The 14,276-nt window shown below is 40.9% G+C and overlaps 1 protein-coding gene across 3 annotated transcripts in view; it reads left to right on the forward strand.

Annotated features, from left to right (window-relative positions):
* LRP4 (LDL receptor related protein 4) overlaps positions 1–14,276 on the forward strand; it is a 79,656-nt gene that overhangs the window by 31,953 nt on the left and 33,427 nt on the right. For all 3 annotated transcript variants that reach the window (XM_052694772.1, XM_052694773.1, XM_052694774.1), the window contains exon 2: positions 6,720–6,866. In XM_052694772.1, coding sequence (XP_052550732.1) covers positions 6,720–6,866 — 147 coding nt within the window. The remainder of the gene's footprint in view (positions 1–6,719; positions 6,867–14,276) is intronic.

Genomic DNA, 14,276 nt, shown 5'->3' on the forward strand with positions numbered 1-14,276 from the left:
GGTGCCCTTCCTGACATCAGGCTGTGCTGTAATGTTGCTTTTGCTGTGTTTGCCAGCAGAGCTCTGAGCTTGTACAATGGTCAGCAAATCCCTCTTCTAAAGCTGGATTAACTGTACTTTCCTTCAGTGGAAACTGCTGTTTGGGTAAGAGAGAGAAATCCAAAATTCTCATTTTCTTTCAAGATAGGCAAGCAAAGAAAACTGAACTGTTTTGCTGTGGAAACACCTAGTGAAGTGCTGGTTGAAGAAAGAAAATGTATCGATCTGTGTTCAAGGCCATCTGACACAATGTAGGTCTTCCCTCACTGAGGAATGTATGTGATGGCAATACAAAAGAAAGCTTGGCATGGAAGAGGAGAAAGAGCAGGTGAACCAGGTAATAAAGTTTGTGCTACAAAATTCACTAGTTTGAACTCTAAATGAACAATTAGATGCTCATGGGTTCCTAAAGCACAGAAATCAGAATTGAAGTGCAAATGTTGAAGCCAAGGCAAAATATTCAGATTAATGCAGCTTGGTGCTTTTTTTTTTTTTTTTTTTTAAATACAATTTCTGTTATCCTTCCATGCTTCTTTTGGGAGAGAAAACTCGTGTTCTTATGCCTGTCACTGTTGTGACATTTTTTTGCTTCTCTTTTTCCATTTAATTCCATTATTTATACTCCAGTTCTTTTACAGCTCCAGATTTTTACTGTAGGTTGGTGTCAAATATTTGTACTGTGTTCTCAAACCTTTCCAATATCTATTTATACCTTCTGTCCTCTGCCAGGAACTTCTAGATGGTAGGATTAAATCTATAAAAACTGGTGTTGACATCTGTTTGTTCTGTTTGCATCGGTTGTGATAGTGAGGTTCCTCAGGAATATCTCTGCCTTCTGCTGAAGATCTTCTGAGAAATGCAGTTAGACTTCTGTCCTAGGAGGTAAAGGAACCCAGAGCTGTGTGATGCTCAGTCTTGGACCAAAGGAATGAGTGTTTCTTTCAAAAGCTTCTGATTCTGAACTGAACAGTCTGCAACTGTAATTCTTGCCAAATATTTTTGTAGTTCCAAAGTAGGATTTTCTAAACCTGCTGCTGGTGTTTTTCTTTGAGATGTAGAAAAATTGAGTGGATACTTAGCCGTGGTTAGCTATACTGCTGCTTTGTATGTACATACAGAATTACGTGATGGTACAAGCAAATTGATGGCTATAAATTTAGTACTACTGCTATTAAAAATAGCAGTAAGAATTTCTCAGGATGATGAGGAAAAGATGCATCTGAAGGATGGCACGGAAGGCAAGAATCTCTTAAACAGTCAGTTCTTGGTACATGGAAAGAAGGAACATGTGGCAAGGCAGCATGGTGTTGCCTATAGGTGCCAGGATCTTTGGCAATTGTTTGATGCAGTATTCGTGGCCCTTATCCATTTGAGGTATCTTCATTTTTATGGGACTGTGAGAAAATCCTGCTATTGCCAGGATGTTATCAGAGCCTGACAGAGCTGATGCATCTTGAAGAGCAGGAACATATGTAAGCAACAGCTTGTGGAAAGGTGAGTTCTCTACGAAACAGGTAAGAGCTGCCAGCTGTCACTGTTCTCACTGAAAACTGAAGAAGCAGCTCTACTGCTGGAATAAAACATGCCGTGAGGACTTGGAAGAAAGAGTTTTCAGGCTCAGCTAAAAATTTGCTGCAGAGTTCTGTTTGGTAATTATTCTGCCTACTTAAGTTTCCTTTGTAGTTTCTGTGACTGTTGCAAATAAAGGGCTGTTATATAATAGCTCTTGAGTGTTGCAAATGACCTCATCAGCAAAACGAACTTTTGTATGTTAAATTTTTCTTTATGGATTGTATTATCTGTCCTAATGAAGAGTTACTGGGGGGTGAAGAGGAAAACAGAGCAAGAATTTTTTGTTTAAGCAACCCAACTCCTGCAAACTGGGGAAAAAAAAAAGAAGAAAGAAAAAAAGAAATATGCTGCAGATAGAATTGGATGACTATTTACTGCTGCTTTTCAGCTGGACATGAGATAATTGTTTTGCCAGCTTTAGGTGTAAAATTACAAAGATGCTAAGTATGTTTTTCATAAGGGAAAGATGGGGGTAAAAATTTTGCCTTCCCTCAGAAGAGATTTTGTGTGTCAGATAAACATAACAATGGAGGATATTTGGAAGGAGTCTGAAGAAACTAGGCATACTAAAATTAAGGTGATGGCTGATGTTCAGTATGAGGTCTGTGTTCAGACTGACTTCCTGTTTAAAAATTTAGAGGCTGTTTGTGTAGTATTTTGCTATGAAAATTGTTTGGTTTCTGGATTCTGCTGCTATCGCTTCTGGAGGGAACAAAACTACAGACAGTGAAGATGATTTTTGGTTGCTTGTAACCACGTAAAGAACTTGTGTCGTGGTCATGTGAGCTATTGAGATAGACATGGAAAGTTGAGTGATGTTGGCTCACACTCTGGCAATGGTGTCTGTATAGCTTCTATATATTGTTTTACACATTTTGATGTCAGAATGTCATTTCTTTCCTCTTGGAAAAGTGAAATGATTTTTGAATACAAAGGGTTTGTTAAAACGTCCAAGACTCCAACGCAGTGAAAAGTTTTATGCAAGATGTTTGTCATGGCTAAGCCCAGAGGTTCACCTGATTGTTTCTGTTCCGGAATTGTATGCAGAAGTGTAAGAAGATATTTCTGCTTTGATTGCTGGTCCAGTTGCCTGAAGGGCAAGTGCTAACTTCCGTCATGCTCCTGGGCCCCGGACTAACTGGGGTTGAAACGTGACACTGGAGGCTTATGTTCCACCCTAATGCCTGCTTGGTTAGTCTTCCATCTCACACTCTCTATGTTTATTAAGTGTTCAGTATTAAATAGTAAGTCGTCCGTTGAGGCTTCTCAAACCAAACGCACTGCTTCCGCTTGTTGATGGGGTGATTGAAGAAATCACACTTCTCATCTTTCTCCTTCTTGGCCCTCTTCTGTTACAGAGGGGAAAGTCAGTGGAGCTCTGAGCACCGGGAAATAATCACGTTAAACCAAGGTTAAAATACTGTCCACATTGAAATAATTAAGAAAATTCCTGTTATTTGCAGGGTGTCTCGGGCTTCCTTCTGTCTGTTCTCTTTATTGGATAAACACTAGTCATCCAGGATTGATTCTTCTCTGATGCTGCTTATAGGCAGGAGTAAGTTACTGTGTTTAAAAAGAGTCATCTTTCTTCAAGGTGAGCAATGTTTGTGCTTTCTGAAAAATAACATCCAAATGTAAGGTCAGAGTAAATCATGATGTATAAAACACATCATTATAAAGTCTAGGTTAGTTAACCTGAAGATCACAAATTAAAAAAATAAGGTTCACAAAGATCATAATTTAAGCACAGTATGTTTACATAATGGTATCATAGGTATAGGATACTGCATGCAAGAAGGTATTGGTTCTTGGGTTGCAACATCTCCTTCAGCTTCCAACAAATTCTGTGGCTTGGTGAAAACAGAGATGGCTGAACATTGCAACTTCAGTGAGGCAGGAGGAGCAGATTTAATACATGCATATGTATAACTTCGTATTGATTGCAGTAAGATAATTGTGTGTTTAATGGTTGAGCAGATTGAGTTGCAGTTCATAGATTTCCCAGGAGTTCGATACATTGCACTGATTATTTCTGTCCCGCAGCTAAAATAATTCGCTCTTTTATGTTTTTTCCCCCAACTTCCCTCTCACTCATGTTTATCTTAATTTTTCTCCAAGTTTAAAAATTGTTTGCATTGATGTTAGATCCTTTCCTGTTGCTGAATCTACCCTAGAATGTGACATCACAGGGCTTGGAAAGATACTTGCTACTACTTTCATATTTGTCTTTTTCTGAGGGTAGTGAGGACAATGATCATCATCTTGGTGGATTCCAACAAGAAGGGGTTTTGGAGCTGGAAGTATTTAGGATAAATACTGTGAATTACTGTTACAGTTACTGTTGAGCCAAATAATAGAAAATATACTTTAAGAAAAAGTATTTTGAACAGTATCTACCTTAGGTACCTGTGGTTGTGCCTTTCTAAGTAGTGGTAGGCTCCAGGGGGAGGTAGTATGTCCTGAATTTCCTGTGCTATTGGTTTGAAGGAATTTCTCTTTGAGCTTTGTGGAGGTTTGTGGTTCTAAATTTCATCAAATATGTTACATAGATGATGTGTTACTTTTCCCTAAGGATGTCTGGCTGAGAGTTTTGCCTCGCATTAGAATTAAAGTTGTCTTTAGACATCTTCATCACTCACTAATTGTGTGAGTCTTTTTGTGTCAAGTTTTGCTGTAGCCAAAACTTGTGGGTTCAAGGAGCATCTGAGGGCCTTTCCCAGTTCTGTGCCCTTCTTTCTGTTCCTTATTCACCTTGCTCTTCCTGCTTCTACTCCATTTTGCATCACACATTGATTGCCTTCCCCGACATCTGCAGTAATACCGTAGATATACTTTTTTTTTTGCCAGGCCTTTTAAAAATAAATTATTACAGAGATGGGAAATAAATAGCTTGCTGCACCCACAGCAGTCTCTGTGCTAGGAGATAAAGCAATCAGTTTGCTTGTGAGTGTCCTTGAGAAATAGTTCTTGGGATACACTTGGGGAGTAGTCTGGGGGCTGCCAACAGGCGGTGCAGCAGAGGGAGCAGGGGCTGGCTGAAATGTTCTCAGCCTGGAAAAAATTTATCATGGAATTATTCCTTCTCCTTCACGATGCATACGTCCCCTTGAAACTTAAATCTTAGCTTAACTTACCTAAGTGGATATCTCCACTGGAGGGAATTCTGCTGTGGAGAAAACAGTTAAATGCAATTCTGCTGATGCTGCTTTTAACAATTGGAATAGAAAATGAAATTATGAGCCTTTTTTCTTCTTCTTTTCTTTCTATCTTTTCCCCCCATAGGATTTTGTGGTTTATTTGCCATGGTCCATGTTCAGTCACAGATATTCTAAACACAACAAATGAGATCAATACATCTGCAAATAGATAGTTTGGGGTGTGTGTGTATATAACTACCATGCAGGGCAGTTATCCCTCGGTGCTTCTTTCCTTGTGACTTTCTGTTTAAGGTGAGAGCTTTAGATTTGTTAGAATTTCAGAAAGAAGGAACCATGGAAAAAGAATCCAGTTGCAGTCTAGTTTGAGGTTGATTGATAGAATAATCCTTTATTTAACAGTGATACTGATTACATTCATCATCTAGATATCTTCAGACCAAAGTTCTGGCATGATCTTTTCCCTTTTGAGGGTGGGCTGTAGTGTATTCTCACTCACAGATCACAGAATCACAGAATCACCCGGGTTGGAAGGGACCTCAAGGATCATGTAGTTCCAACCCCCCTGCCTAGCAGGGCCACCAAACACACACATTCAGATCAGGTTGCCCAGGACCCCGTCCAACCTGGCCTTGAACACGTCCAAGGACGGGGCATCCACAACCTCCCTGGGCAGCCTGTTCCAGGGCCTAACCACTCTCCTTGTAAAGAACTTCCCCCTAACATCCAACCTAAATCTTCCCTCCCTCAACTTGGATCCATTTCCCCCTAGTCCTGCTGTTGTCAGCCCTTCTGAAGAGTTTACTCCCCTCCTGGGTGTAGGTTCCCTTCAGGTATTGATAGGCTGCAATGAGGTCACCCCGCAGCCTTCTCTTCTCCAGGCTGAACAAACCCAACTCCCTCAGCCTGTCCTCATAGGGGAGGTGCTCCAGCCCCCTGATCATCTTAGTCGCCCTCCTCTGGACCCCTTCCAAGATCTCTATGTCTTTCTTGTACTGAGGGCTCCACACCTGGACACAGTACTCCAGGTGGGGCCTCACAAGAGCCGAGTAGAGAGGGACAATCACCTCCCTCTCCCTGCTGACCACCCCTCTCCTGATGGAGCCAGGATCCACTCAAGGCAGAGTTTATTAAGAGTGTATGAGCTTACATCATAAATAGTTGCATTTGCAAATGGGTGAAAGTTAGAGCTGAGGAGAGAATTGTGCAGTAGGTGGTAAAGGGGACAACAGGATTGGGAGCTCCTTAAGCTAACTTTAAAGATGAAAAAAGTGTTCCTATTGCATTACGGCTTGACATTTGAAGTGCATTTTCTTTTGGTCTGTTTGTAGAGCTGAAAATCCTCTTCTCCTGTTTTCATGAATGTCAGTTATGCACACGACAATGTCACAGGTTAATCTCTACAGATAAATAAATGATTTTATTATTATTTTTTTTAATCTTTCACTGGAATCTGAAATCTCTAAAGCACTGACATCTTAATGTTTGACATCTAGAAAGTTCTGGAGTCAGGAAATCCCTAATAACCCCCTGAAGTAGAATCTTTGATATCCCTTCTGTTGTGTTGTCAGAACTAAGTGGAGCAGTGTCAGCGCTCTGCTGTAGGAGAAGGCTGAGTCTGTAAAGTAAAAAGAGTGTTCTGGTTCCTAGGATTCTTTCAGCTCAATTGTGATTAGTGCAAAGTTATTTTCCAGCTGATTCCTAAAGCTGTATTTGGCAGGTTGCTGTTTGCTGTTGCCTTCAGATAGTTCCGTTCCAGGAAACTGCGCATAGCGTTTGATCTCCTATTTCAACAGTGCATGAGGGGTGAATGCTTTGCTTTGTAGGAGAGCGTACGTTCATACATGTAGTGTGGACACGGAGAATAATTGTGATGTCAATTTGTATTTAATGCGATTACCCTGAAATAGAGAGAGCTCTTCAAAATACGCCATTTGTTTGTTCCTTTTGCAGGCATAACAGGCAGCACCGAATGCTCCTGTGGACGCAATCACTTCACGTGTGCAGTCAGTGCTTTTGGGGAGTGTACATGCATCCCGGCTCAGTGGCAGTGTGATGGAGACAATGACTGTGGGGACCACAGCGACGAGGATGGCTGCAGTAAGAATACCGCTTGTGACTTGTGTTTGTGTGAAGCTGAATGTCTTAACTCTTCCTCTGCAGATGCTTTTCTTTTACAGACTGGTCCTACTTTCTGACTGACAGGTGTTTAAAGTTGTAAATGGCCTATTTTGGCTGACACTTGTAATCTGCCAGGGCCAGCATCTGCTGGCAGAGCACAGTGAAAGCCATCTTGGCCTTTTGCAGAGGTTTTGGAATGTTTGCTGGATGTTTTATAAAGAAAAACAGATAGAAGTACTTTTTTTTCTACCCTTTCAAAAACACTCTGTGTGCACAAAGTTACATGGTTCTTCTATAAGTAGTAATAGAAAACAAACAAACAAAACCAAAACACAGTGTGGTGTATATTGAAGGTAGATAAAGTAAAACTTTCAAACACTTATGGTTTCAAATCCAGCTTCTCTATAAGTGATGTTAAGATAAGCACCGTGATTGACTTCTACTGGCTTTGGGATTCACTGATTAGCTTGTAGCTGCTGTGTTATCTGTATTCTGTCAGCATCCGTGTAACTGAGTGCAAATGGATGGGAACTGATCAAAAGTTTCAGTCTTAGAGGGTCTATCATAGTATAATGAATTGGAAGAGAAAATTCTTTTCCACAAGGCCACAATTTGGTTGCTTTCTTCCCTTGACTCTTTGGATTCCACAGACCTTGGTAGAATTAAATGAATAGAGAAAAAGGCCCAATTTCATGGAATTCCTTTCCTGAAAGTTTTCCTAGAGCTGAAGACTTAAGACTCCTCTTAAGACTGGATGAACATGATTGAGAAATAGATCTTCCTCTTTCTGCCTGGTTTCCTTTGTTCACGTCTGTAAGAAAAAAGAGCTTCCCTCATCATCGGTATATTGTTTTTACTCCTCTTTAAGTTTTTTTCAACCCAGCTGTAGGAAATCTTTCTTCCTTCTCAGTTCTTGTTTCTTACAATTTTTCCACAAAATCATGAGCACACAGGAGGCTTTGGTGAAAAGAGGATTTTTGAGAAATAGGTCGCCAGCAAACTGAGATCATCAATGTTTTTGTGTAAATATGATTCATGAAAGGGTTACTGGGCAAGGAAGGAACCTGGAGAAATTATTGAAAGAAGTGAAAGTGTGAAAGCAAAACCTTCATGTTTACATTTAGTAATGGAAAATGGAAATTATAACAGCAGGAAAGAGGAGATGAAGATCTGAGATCTAAAGAAATAATACTAAAATCTCAGAAGAACAAAAGAGAGAGCTGAGGCTGAAAAAAAGAAGAGAAATTGAGCAGGAATATGAGAAATGGGGAGGTAAGGTTATCCACTAACTAAATTAGTTTGGCTAGCCTCTTCCTGAGCACAGAAACTTGTTTATATTTTTCTGTGATTATGTTTCCCAAATCTATTGGAATGCCTTGAAAGAGTTGGTCACCATTCAGACAGGATTTGAAAAGGTCTACTTTGTGCATTAATACAGTCCAGCACCAAAGATTCTTAAACTAAGCAACTGCAGAAACAGTTGTGGAAACAGAAGAGGGAACTAGCAAGAATTTTTTTAAATTAACAGGAGTTACTTCATCATTTGACATGTACTTAAGCTGTGGGTCTTCTTACCACAAAACACTGATTCTGAAATTTCAAACATTTTTAAAAAGCAATCTGTTAAGCAGTGGGGTTAAGGACTATAGAAAAGGTGAATGCAGGGCTGCAGTGCACAAGTGCAGGATTGCAATGGGAAGGCCCTGGGAACCGTTTTTCTATTAAGTTTTCTTGGCTTTGCTTTGAGTAGCTGCTGCATATGATTCCAAATATGTGATATTATTGTTAGCTTGTAAGACAGATTGATTATTCAGTATAGGCTCTTGGTAGTTGTCTATGATAAATCATATCTTGCATAGACATTATTGCATTGAAATTCTTTGCTAAAGATCATTTGTTAAATCTGTCTATTTTGCTTGGCTTATTGGAACCTTGGAAAGATAGACCCTTTTGTGGGGATAAGTTTCAATTTTATTGGTTTACTGACTGTGCCAACATAAAGAAGACGGAGTACAAGAGGTGGGGTGAGCTGTAAGCTCCTTTGAACAGCAGCTCAAACTTTAAACCAATGTAAGTTTCTCACAAATCACCACTGATAGTTGTACACAGTATATGAGAATGATCAGTTCATACACGGCCTGCAAGGAAAAAAAAGTGTATGATTTGTGTGCACTGTTTATGGTTGGAGTGAAGTTTTCAGCAACATCTATTTTGACCTTGATTTATTTTCTATTTATTGACTTTTACTAAGTGTTAATTTCCTGTCATATTGAGCTACAGGTTTGAAGTTACAGATCATCCTGATGAGGTCATCCTAGAACCTGATTTTAAAGGCTTAGCTAAGAAATCAGTGAGGTTTCTCACAAACCATGGAAGAGTCTTCATGCTGAGATGAGCCTAGTGGTTTGTTCTGAGTCATGAGCCAAAGTATGTGCAAACACTTGAGTAAACTGGTCTGAGATGCTCAAACCATCATGATTGTTTTTCAGCATTATGTAGAACTCAGAGTGGTAAAGATGGGAGCTAGAATATCATCAAGTAAGTGTCTCTGATGAAAGAACCAACAAGTGATTGCAAGGAATTTCCCCTGGTTTCTTCCAGGTTCGTCTTAGAAGAGTTGCTGTAGCTGTCCAAACTTTTCAGAAAAATTATGTTATGACCATGCTTGTTTTAACATCGATTTATCCTTAAGTATATCAGCTGATATGTATACTATATGCAGATGAAATAAGAAGTTTCTAAGAGTTTTGTCAACTTTATTGAAAAATTAAGGTGAGAGTGGGAAGACTTTGGACAGCTACATTCCTAATAAAGCAGGAGAGTGAAACCCAGGGTAATGGGAAAAGCAAAAAGTATCAAGTTGAGATTCAGTTTTGGATCAGTGTCTATAGACTCTATACATGTTTAAGTAGGTGATCAGACTTTACTAAATGCTCTGTAGTAAAGCAATTATCTGGCCTGGAACTGGTAATCTAAAATTTCAATTAAGAGGTAACTTGAAACAAGTTGTGTGTTAAGAAAGCAGGATATTGAGACTCAGCAGTGAGAATTCTGCACCTGTGAAAAACAGGAGTAGAGACAGGGCCTGTTTCTTCCTTTTGAGAGAGATTTTTTCAGTTTTGAAATAAATTCTCTGGGTTGTTTTCTTTGTTGTTTTTTTTTTTCTTAATGTTATTTTACGAACTGTAGAGTAAACTGATGCTTTTGGAAGTCATTTGCAGTAGGTTTTCCCCCTTCTATATATTCCAGCTTGACTGACTTTCCTGTAAGTATTTTTAGCTTGTATTGTTGTCCTGTATTGGTTGCTGGGCTCTCACAGGTGTTTTCCTGTAATTCGTGGTAGAGTCCTGCCTGTGCTTACCTGACTATGGTAGGAACTGTCTTCTTACAAATCTGAAGCCCTGCAGTGATGAGAGCCAGTTATTCCATGACATGTTGACTTCCTGCTCAGGATCATGTTTACAGGCCAGAGTTCTGTAGTAATAATAGTAATAAGCAATGTCCCAGCTGTCATGCCAGCTTCATAGACTTTTTCTGGTGTCAGCTCTCTGGCTTACTGACAGTGTCTGGATTGGAAGTCTTTGCTACACATGCCCAGAGTAGCTCAGCTGCCTGCTTGCCTTGTGCCAACTGAGACTACTTTGGACTGTCCCTAACGAAAGCTGCGTGCAAGCAGAGGGATGGTTTTCATTCTGCCCTTTTACATGCACTTTGAAGTTCAGTATGGTGTGAATGAGTCTTGCTTCCTGTGGCAGGGGTGAAAGGACAACTGAGTAAACTTGGCCCGAGGATTGATAAATAGTTCTGTTTCTCATAAGAAATAAGCCAAATCCCCCAACATCCTGCAACAGAATTTGGAATTTTCAGAAATTCTCCTTAGCTTGTAAATGCGTAGTTCCTTGGGATGCAGACTTCCTTGCTTAGCTGCATGCTCTGTTGAACAACACTATTTCATTTAAGGTCCTGAAGAAGAATTTACCTTAAAGCTTAACTGAGAGTGGCCTGCTATTTCCATCTCATTTGGGAGCTTTACATAATTCCTTTTGAGCACCAACACATTCAAACCCAGGAGATGGTCTCATTGCTTCCAGAAGCTGTATAACTACTATGCTTATCAGTCCTCCATTATCTCTGCTTAACAGTGTTGTGAGGATAAAACTTGCAGTTCTTTTACTGAAATTACTGGAAGCTTCTCCACAATGCTTTCCCCATAATTACTGGTTTTGAGCTCATATACAAGAGCCCAGGCAAAGCTTTGCTTCTGAACTTCTAGTTCAGCTACTTAGGAACTCAGTTCATGGTTTCTCTTGAAAAGATAACTCTTCCGCTGCTGCTCTTTCTTGTGATTCAAGTTTGCTCCATGCTTTGTCATTTTATTGGGCTTAGTATATATATGCTTCCTTCATAAACCATCACAATTAATGCAGTGCCACCTCAGATACAGAGCTTTTGATTGAAGGGCTGTGGAAGATTGAGTGCTGGTAGAGTTCTTCTTTCTTTTTTTTTTTTTTTTGACCAGCAAAGTGCTTATGTACAGTTCAGCACCACCATTGAAAACATTTTCTGTTATTCTACAAAATGTGGCTGGTGGAATGTAGCATCTCCTCTTCTTTCCTGAGAGCTTACTAGCAGCCTTAATTCTTCTTTGTGGACCTAAGGCCTGCTGTGCTGCAGAGCTCAGCAAACAGATCTCTGTGTGCACGTGTGTGTGTGGATGTGTGTGTATACACACGTGGGGCTCAACCTGTAGGTGATATGAAAACTTTGTAATTTATATTTGTTTTTAAATTATCTCCTCGTTCTTCACGTGATGAAGAGGTGGTCTAATCAAGCAGTGTTGGTTCAAACTGCTGTGACCCATATCAGGGCACCAGTCACTTGCTGTCCTTGGATACAAAGCATCCTGGTCACTGCAGGCAGTGGGGATGAATTGTTCAAAGGACAGCGAGACGTGATTCAGTCTCACCTTATAAACCTCCCTTTCCCCCTGCCCTCCCCCTCTCCTTCAGCTTGGCCATAAAAGAGTGCCCTGTGTAATAGGAGTTGGGAGAGGGGGAGGAACAGCAGCCCTATGATAGACCTAGCTTTGCCGAAACCTTGGATGATGTCCAGTGTGACCATGCAGAGGGATGAGCTCAGGGAAATGGTTGGAAGTTCAAAGGCCTTTTTGTGTTGCTCCCTGTCAGTCGACAGATGTGCTCTCTTGGGCTGTCACTGGCTCGCTTTGCTCTTCCCACAGGCTTCCCTTCCTCGTGCTTCTTCCCTCTGCCTGGGAAAGCAGATTAGTTCCCGTCTTTCTGGCTGTTTTTCTGTCTCCAGCTCTATCCTAGGATTTGTCTTTGCACGTCTCTTTTAGGAAAACCGCTGCTGATTTGTACAGATGTGGAGAGATGAAACTGGAATTGAGTGGGGAAGAGGAGGAGTGAGGTGTTACTGTGTTTACCATTGTATTATTTAATTTTGCTCTGAGCAGTGGTGAAAACATGTTTGTGCAATTATTATTTTCTCATCAGAGAAATTGTGCCTAGGAAAGCCTTGCAGCTTTCCTAGGAAGTAATAAACACCCTTAGTTTTGCCACTGGTAGAAGTGGGGCCAGAACTATCCCACAGTCATGCAATAATAACAGTCAAATCTGGGGAGAAAACACCAATGTTCTTTTTCCAGTCTTCCAGCTGCTAATCCAGTTTGTCCAGAGAGGTCTTGCTCCCTCTCTGCCAAGAGAAAAAGTCCTTAATGTTTCATTTACGTGGCCATGTATTCTTCTTCTGACTGAGAGAGGAAGAACATGGAAGTGTGGCTTTTAAAATTAGTCAAAGCTGTGAAATATGCTTACCATACTGTATAGCTATTCTATCATGTCAGAGAAAAATACAGTGGAGGCTGTTTGAATGTCAAATACTATGTGTTTCCCAAGTGTGACATCTTAACTTTTGAATTCCCTCTTAACTTTGTATTTCCAAACATCTTGTCTGGATATATTTACAACAGCACAAAATGTTAGCTCTGAGCTAATGCTATGCCCTCAGCTTTACTTCATAGGAATAAAACTCAACTCCATCAAAGTACGCAGAAATAAATGATCAGCATAAAGGCTGAATGATCGTAGTCCCTGAACAAAGAGCTGTACAGTGAAACTGAAGCTGACGTCTGTAGAACAAGCAGGAATGTTTCTTTGAAGACAGTTTGCTTTATAATGGGGAGAAGGGATTGTGGGCTGGGAGGGGCAGGGCTGGGAAAAGAGGTTAGGGAGAGGCTGCCCTTGCCTGAAAGCTGCTCCTGGAATCTCCTGCATTTTCCTTTGAAGCATCTGTTTCTGAACATGATTAGATTCAGGTTACGAATTTACATGGATCCCTGTCCTGATCCTGTTGGCGATTCCTAAGCTTTATGAAACATCAGCCTTCGTTCATTAGGGTTGGTTTTAAGTTTTTTGTTTTTCTGTTTTTTGTCTTAAGTAGTTTTGGGATTTTTTTTCTTCCTCCTTTGTAGGAGAGCTCCTGTAGAAGGGGATTTATCTCCCCCCTGGCGCTGTCTGGGCTGGCACACACTTGCTGTCTGCTGGGGTGGGAATTAGGTCCTCCTTTGTATGTGTTTTGCTCTCTTTCCCCTGCTCATGCACCCCCTCCTCTGTGCTTGAAGCTTGATTTTTATATTTAGGGGGAGTATGAAATTGGCTGAACTGCTCCCTGTAGGGGTGGAATTTCATTTTGTGTCGTTACCTCATGAAGGGATGCAGCAGTTCAATGGGATAATGGTATCAGCTCTGAACCAGTGCTAATGGCCTAACCCTCTGCGAGCCTGAAGAATTCTCCCCTGGAGAGTCAGCATGCAAATTCCCTTCCAGGCGGCTCCTGTGCAGTCCTTTGGTGATTAGTCACGCTGGGACTGGGGAGAGCAGGCAGAAAAGCATATGCTGGGGGGATGGTCTTAGTCCTGAAATGGCAGCTGAGGCCAGGGAAGGTTTGCTTCAGCGTGCAAAGTATGGGATCTGTCCTGGAAGAAGGGAGGGCTGATCTGTGGAACTGATCTTATGAATCTTAAAACTTTGTCTTGATTTTGTCTGGAAGTAGAATTTAGGGATGTTTTCCCATTCTGTCCCCCATGAGGATGAAGGGGTTTGCCTCTTCGCTTTAATGCAGCAGCACGAAGACTAAGGAAATGGGTCAGCCACTGGAAGACCAGGGTACTGCCTGAGATATGGGGTGATGATACAGATTTGTATGCTTCCCTTTCCTTCATGCCTCTCCAAGGCCTGAAACTGGCGTGGTGTTATCTGGACATACACCTACACAAGGCGTCCTTGAGGTAGTAAACATTTTTGCAAGGACTTGTGTCAAATTCTGTATTTTACCATCCAGCACAAGCTTCAGTGTCATCTGTGGTGACAT

The sequence above is a fragment of the Tympanuchus pallidicinctus genome, unplaced genomic scaffold (assembly GCF_026119805.1).
Source record: "Tympanuchus pallidicinctus isolate F22 unplaced genomic scaffold, pur_lepc_1.0 scaffold3, whole genome shotgun sequence".
In the NCBI taxonomy this organism is placed as follows: domain Eukaryota; kingdom Metazoa; phylum Chordata; class Aves; order Galliformes; family Phasianidae; genus Tympanuchus; species Tympanuchus pallidicinctus.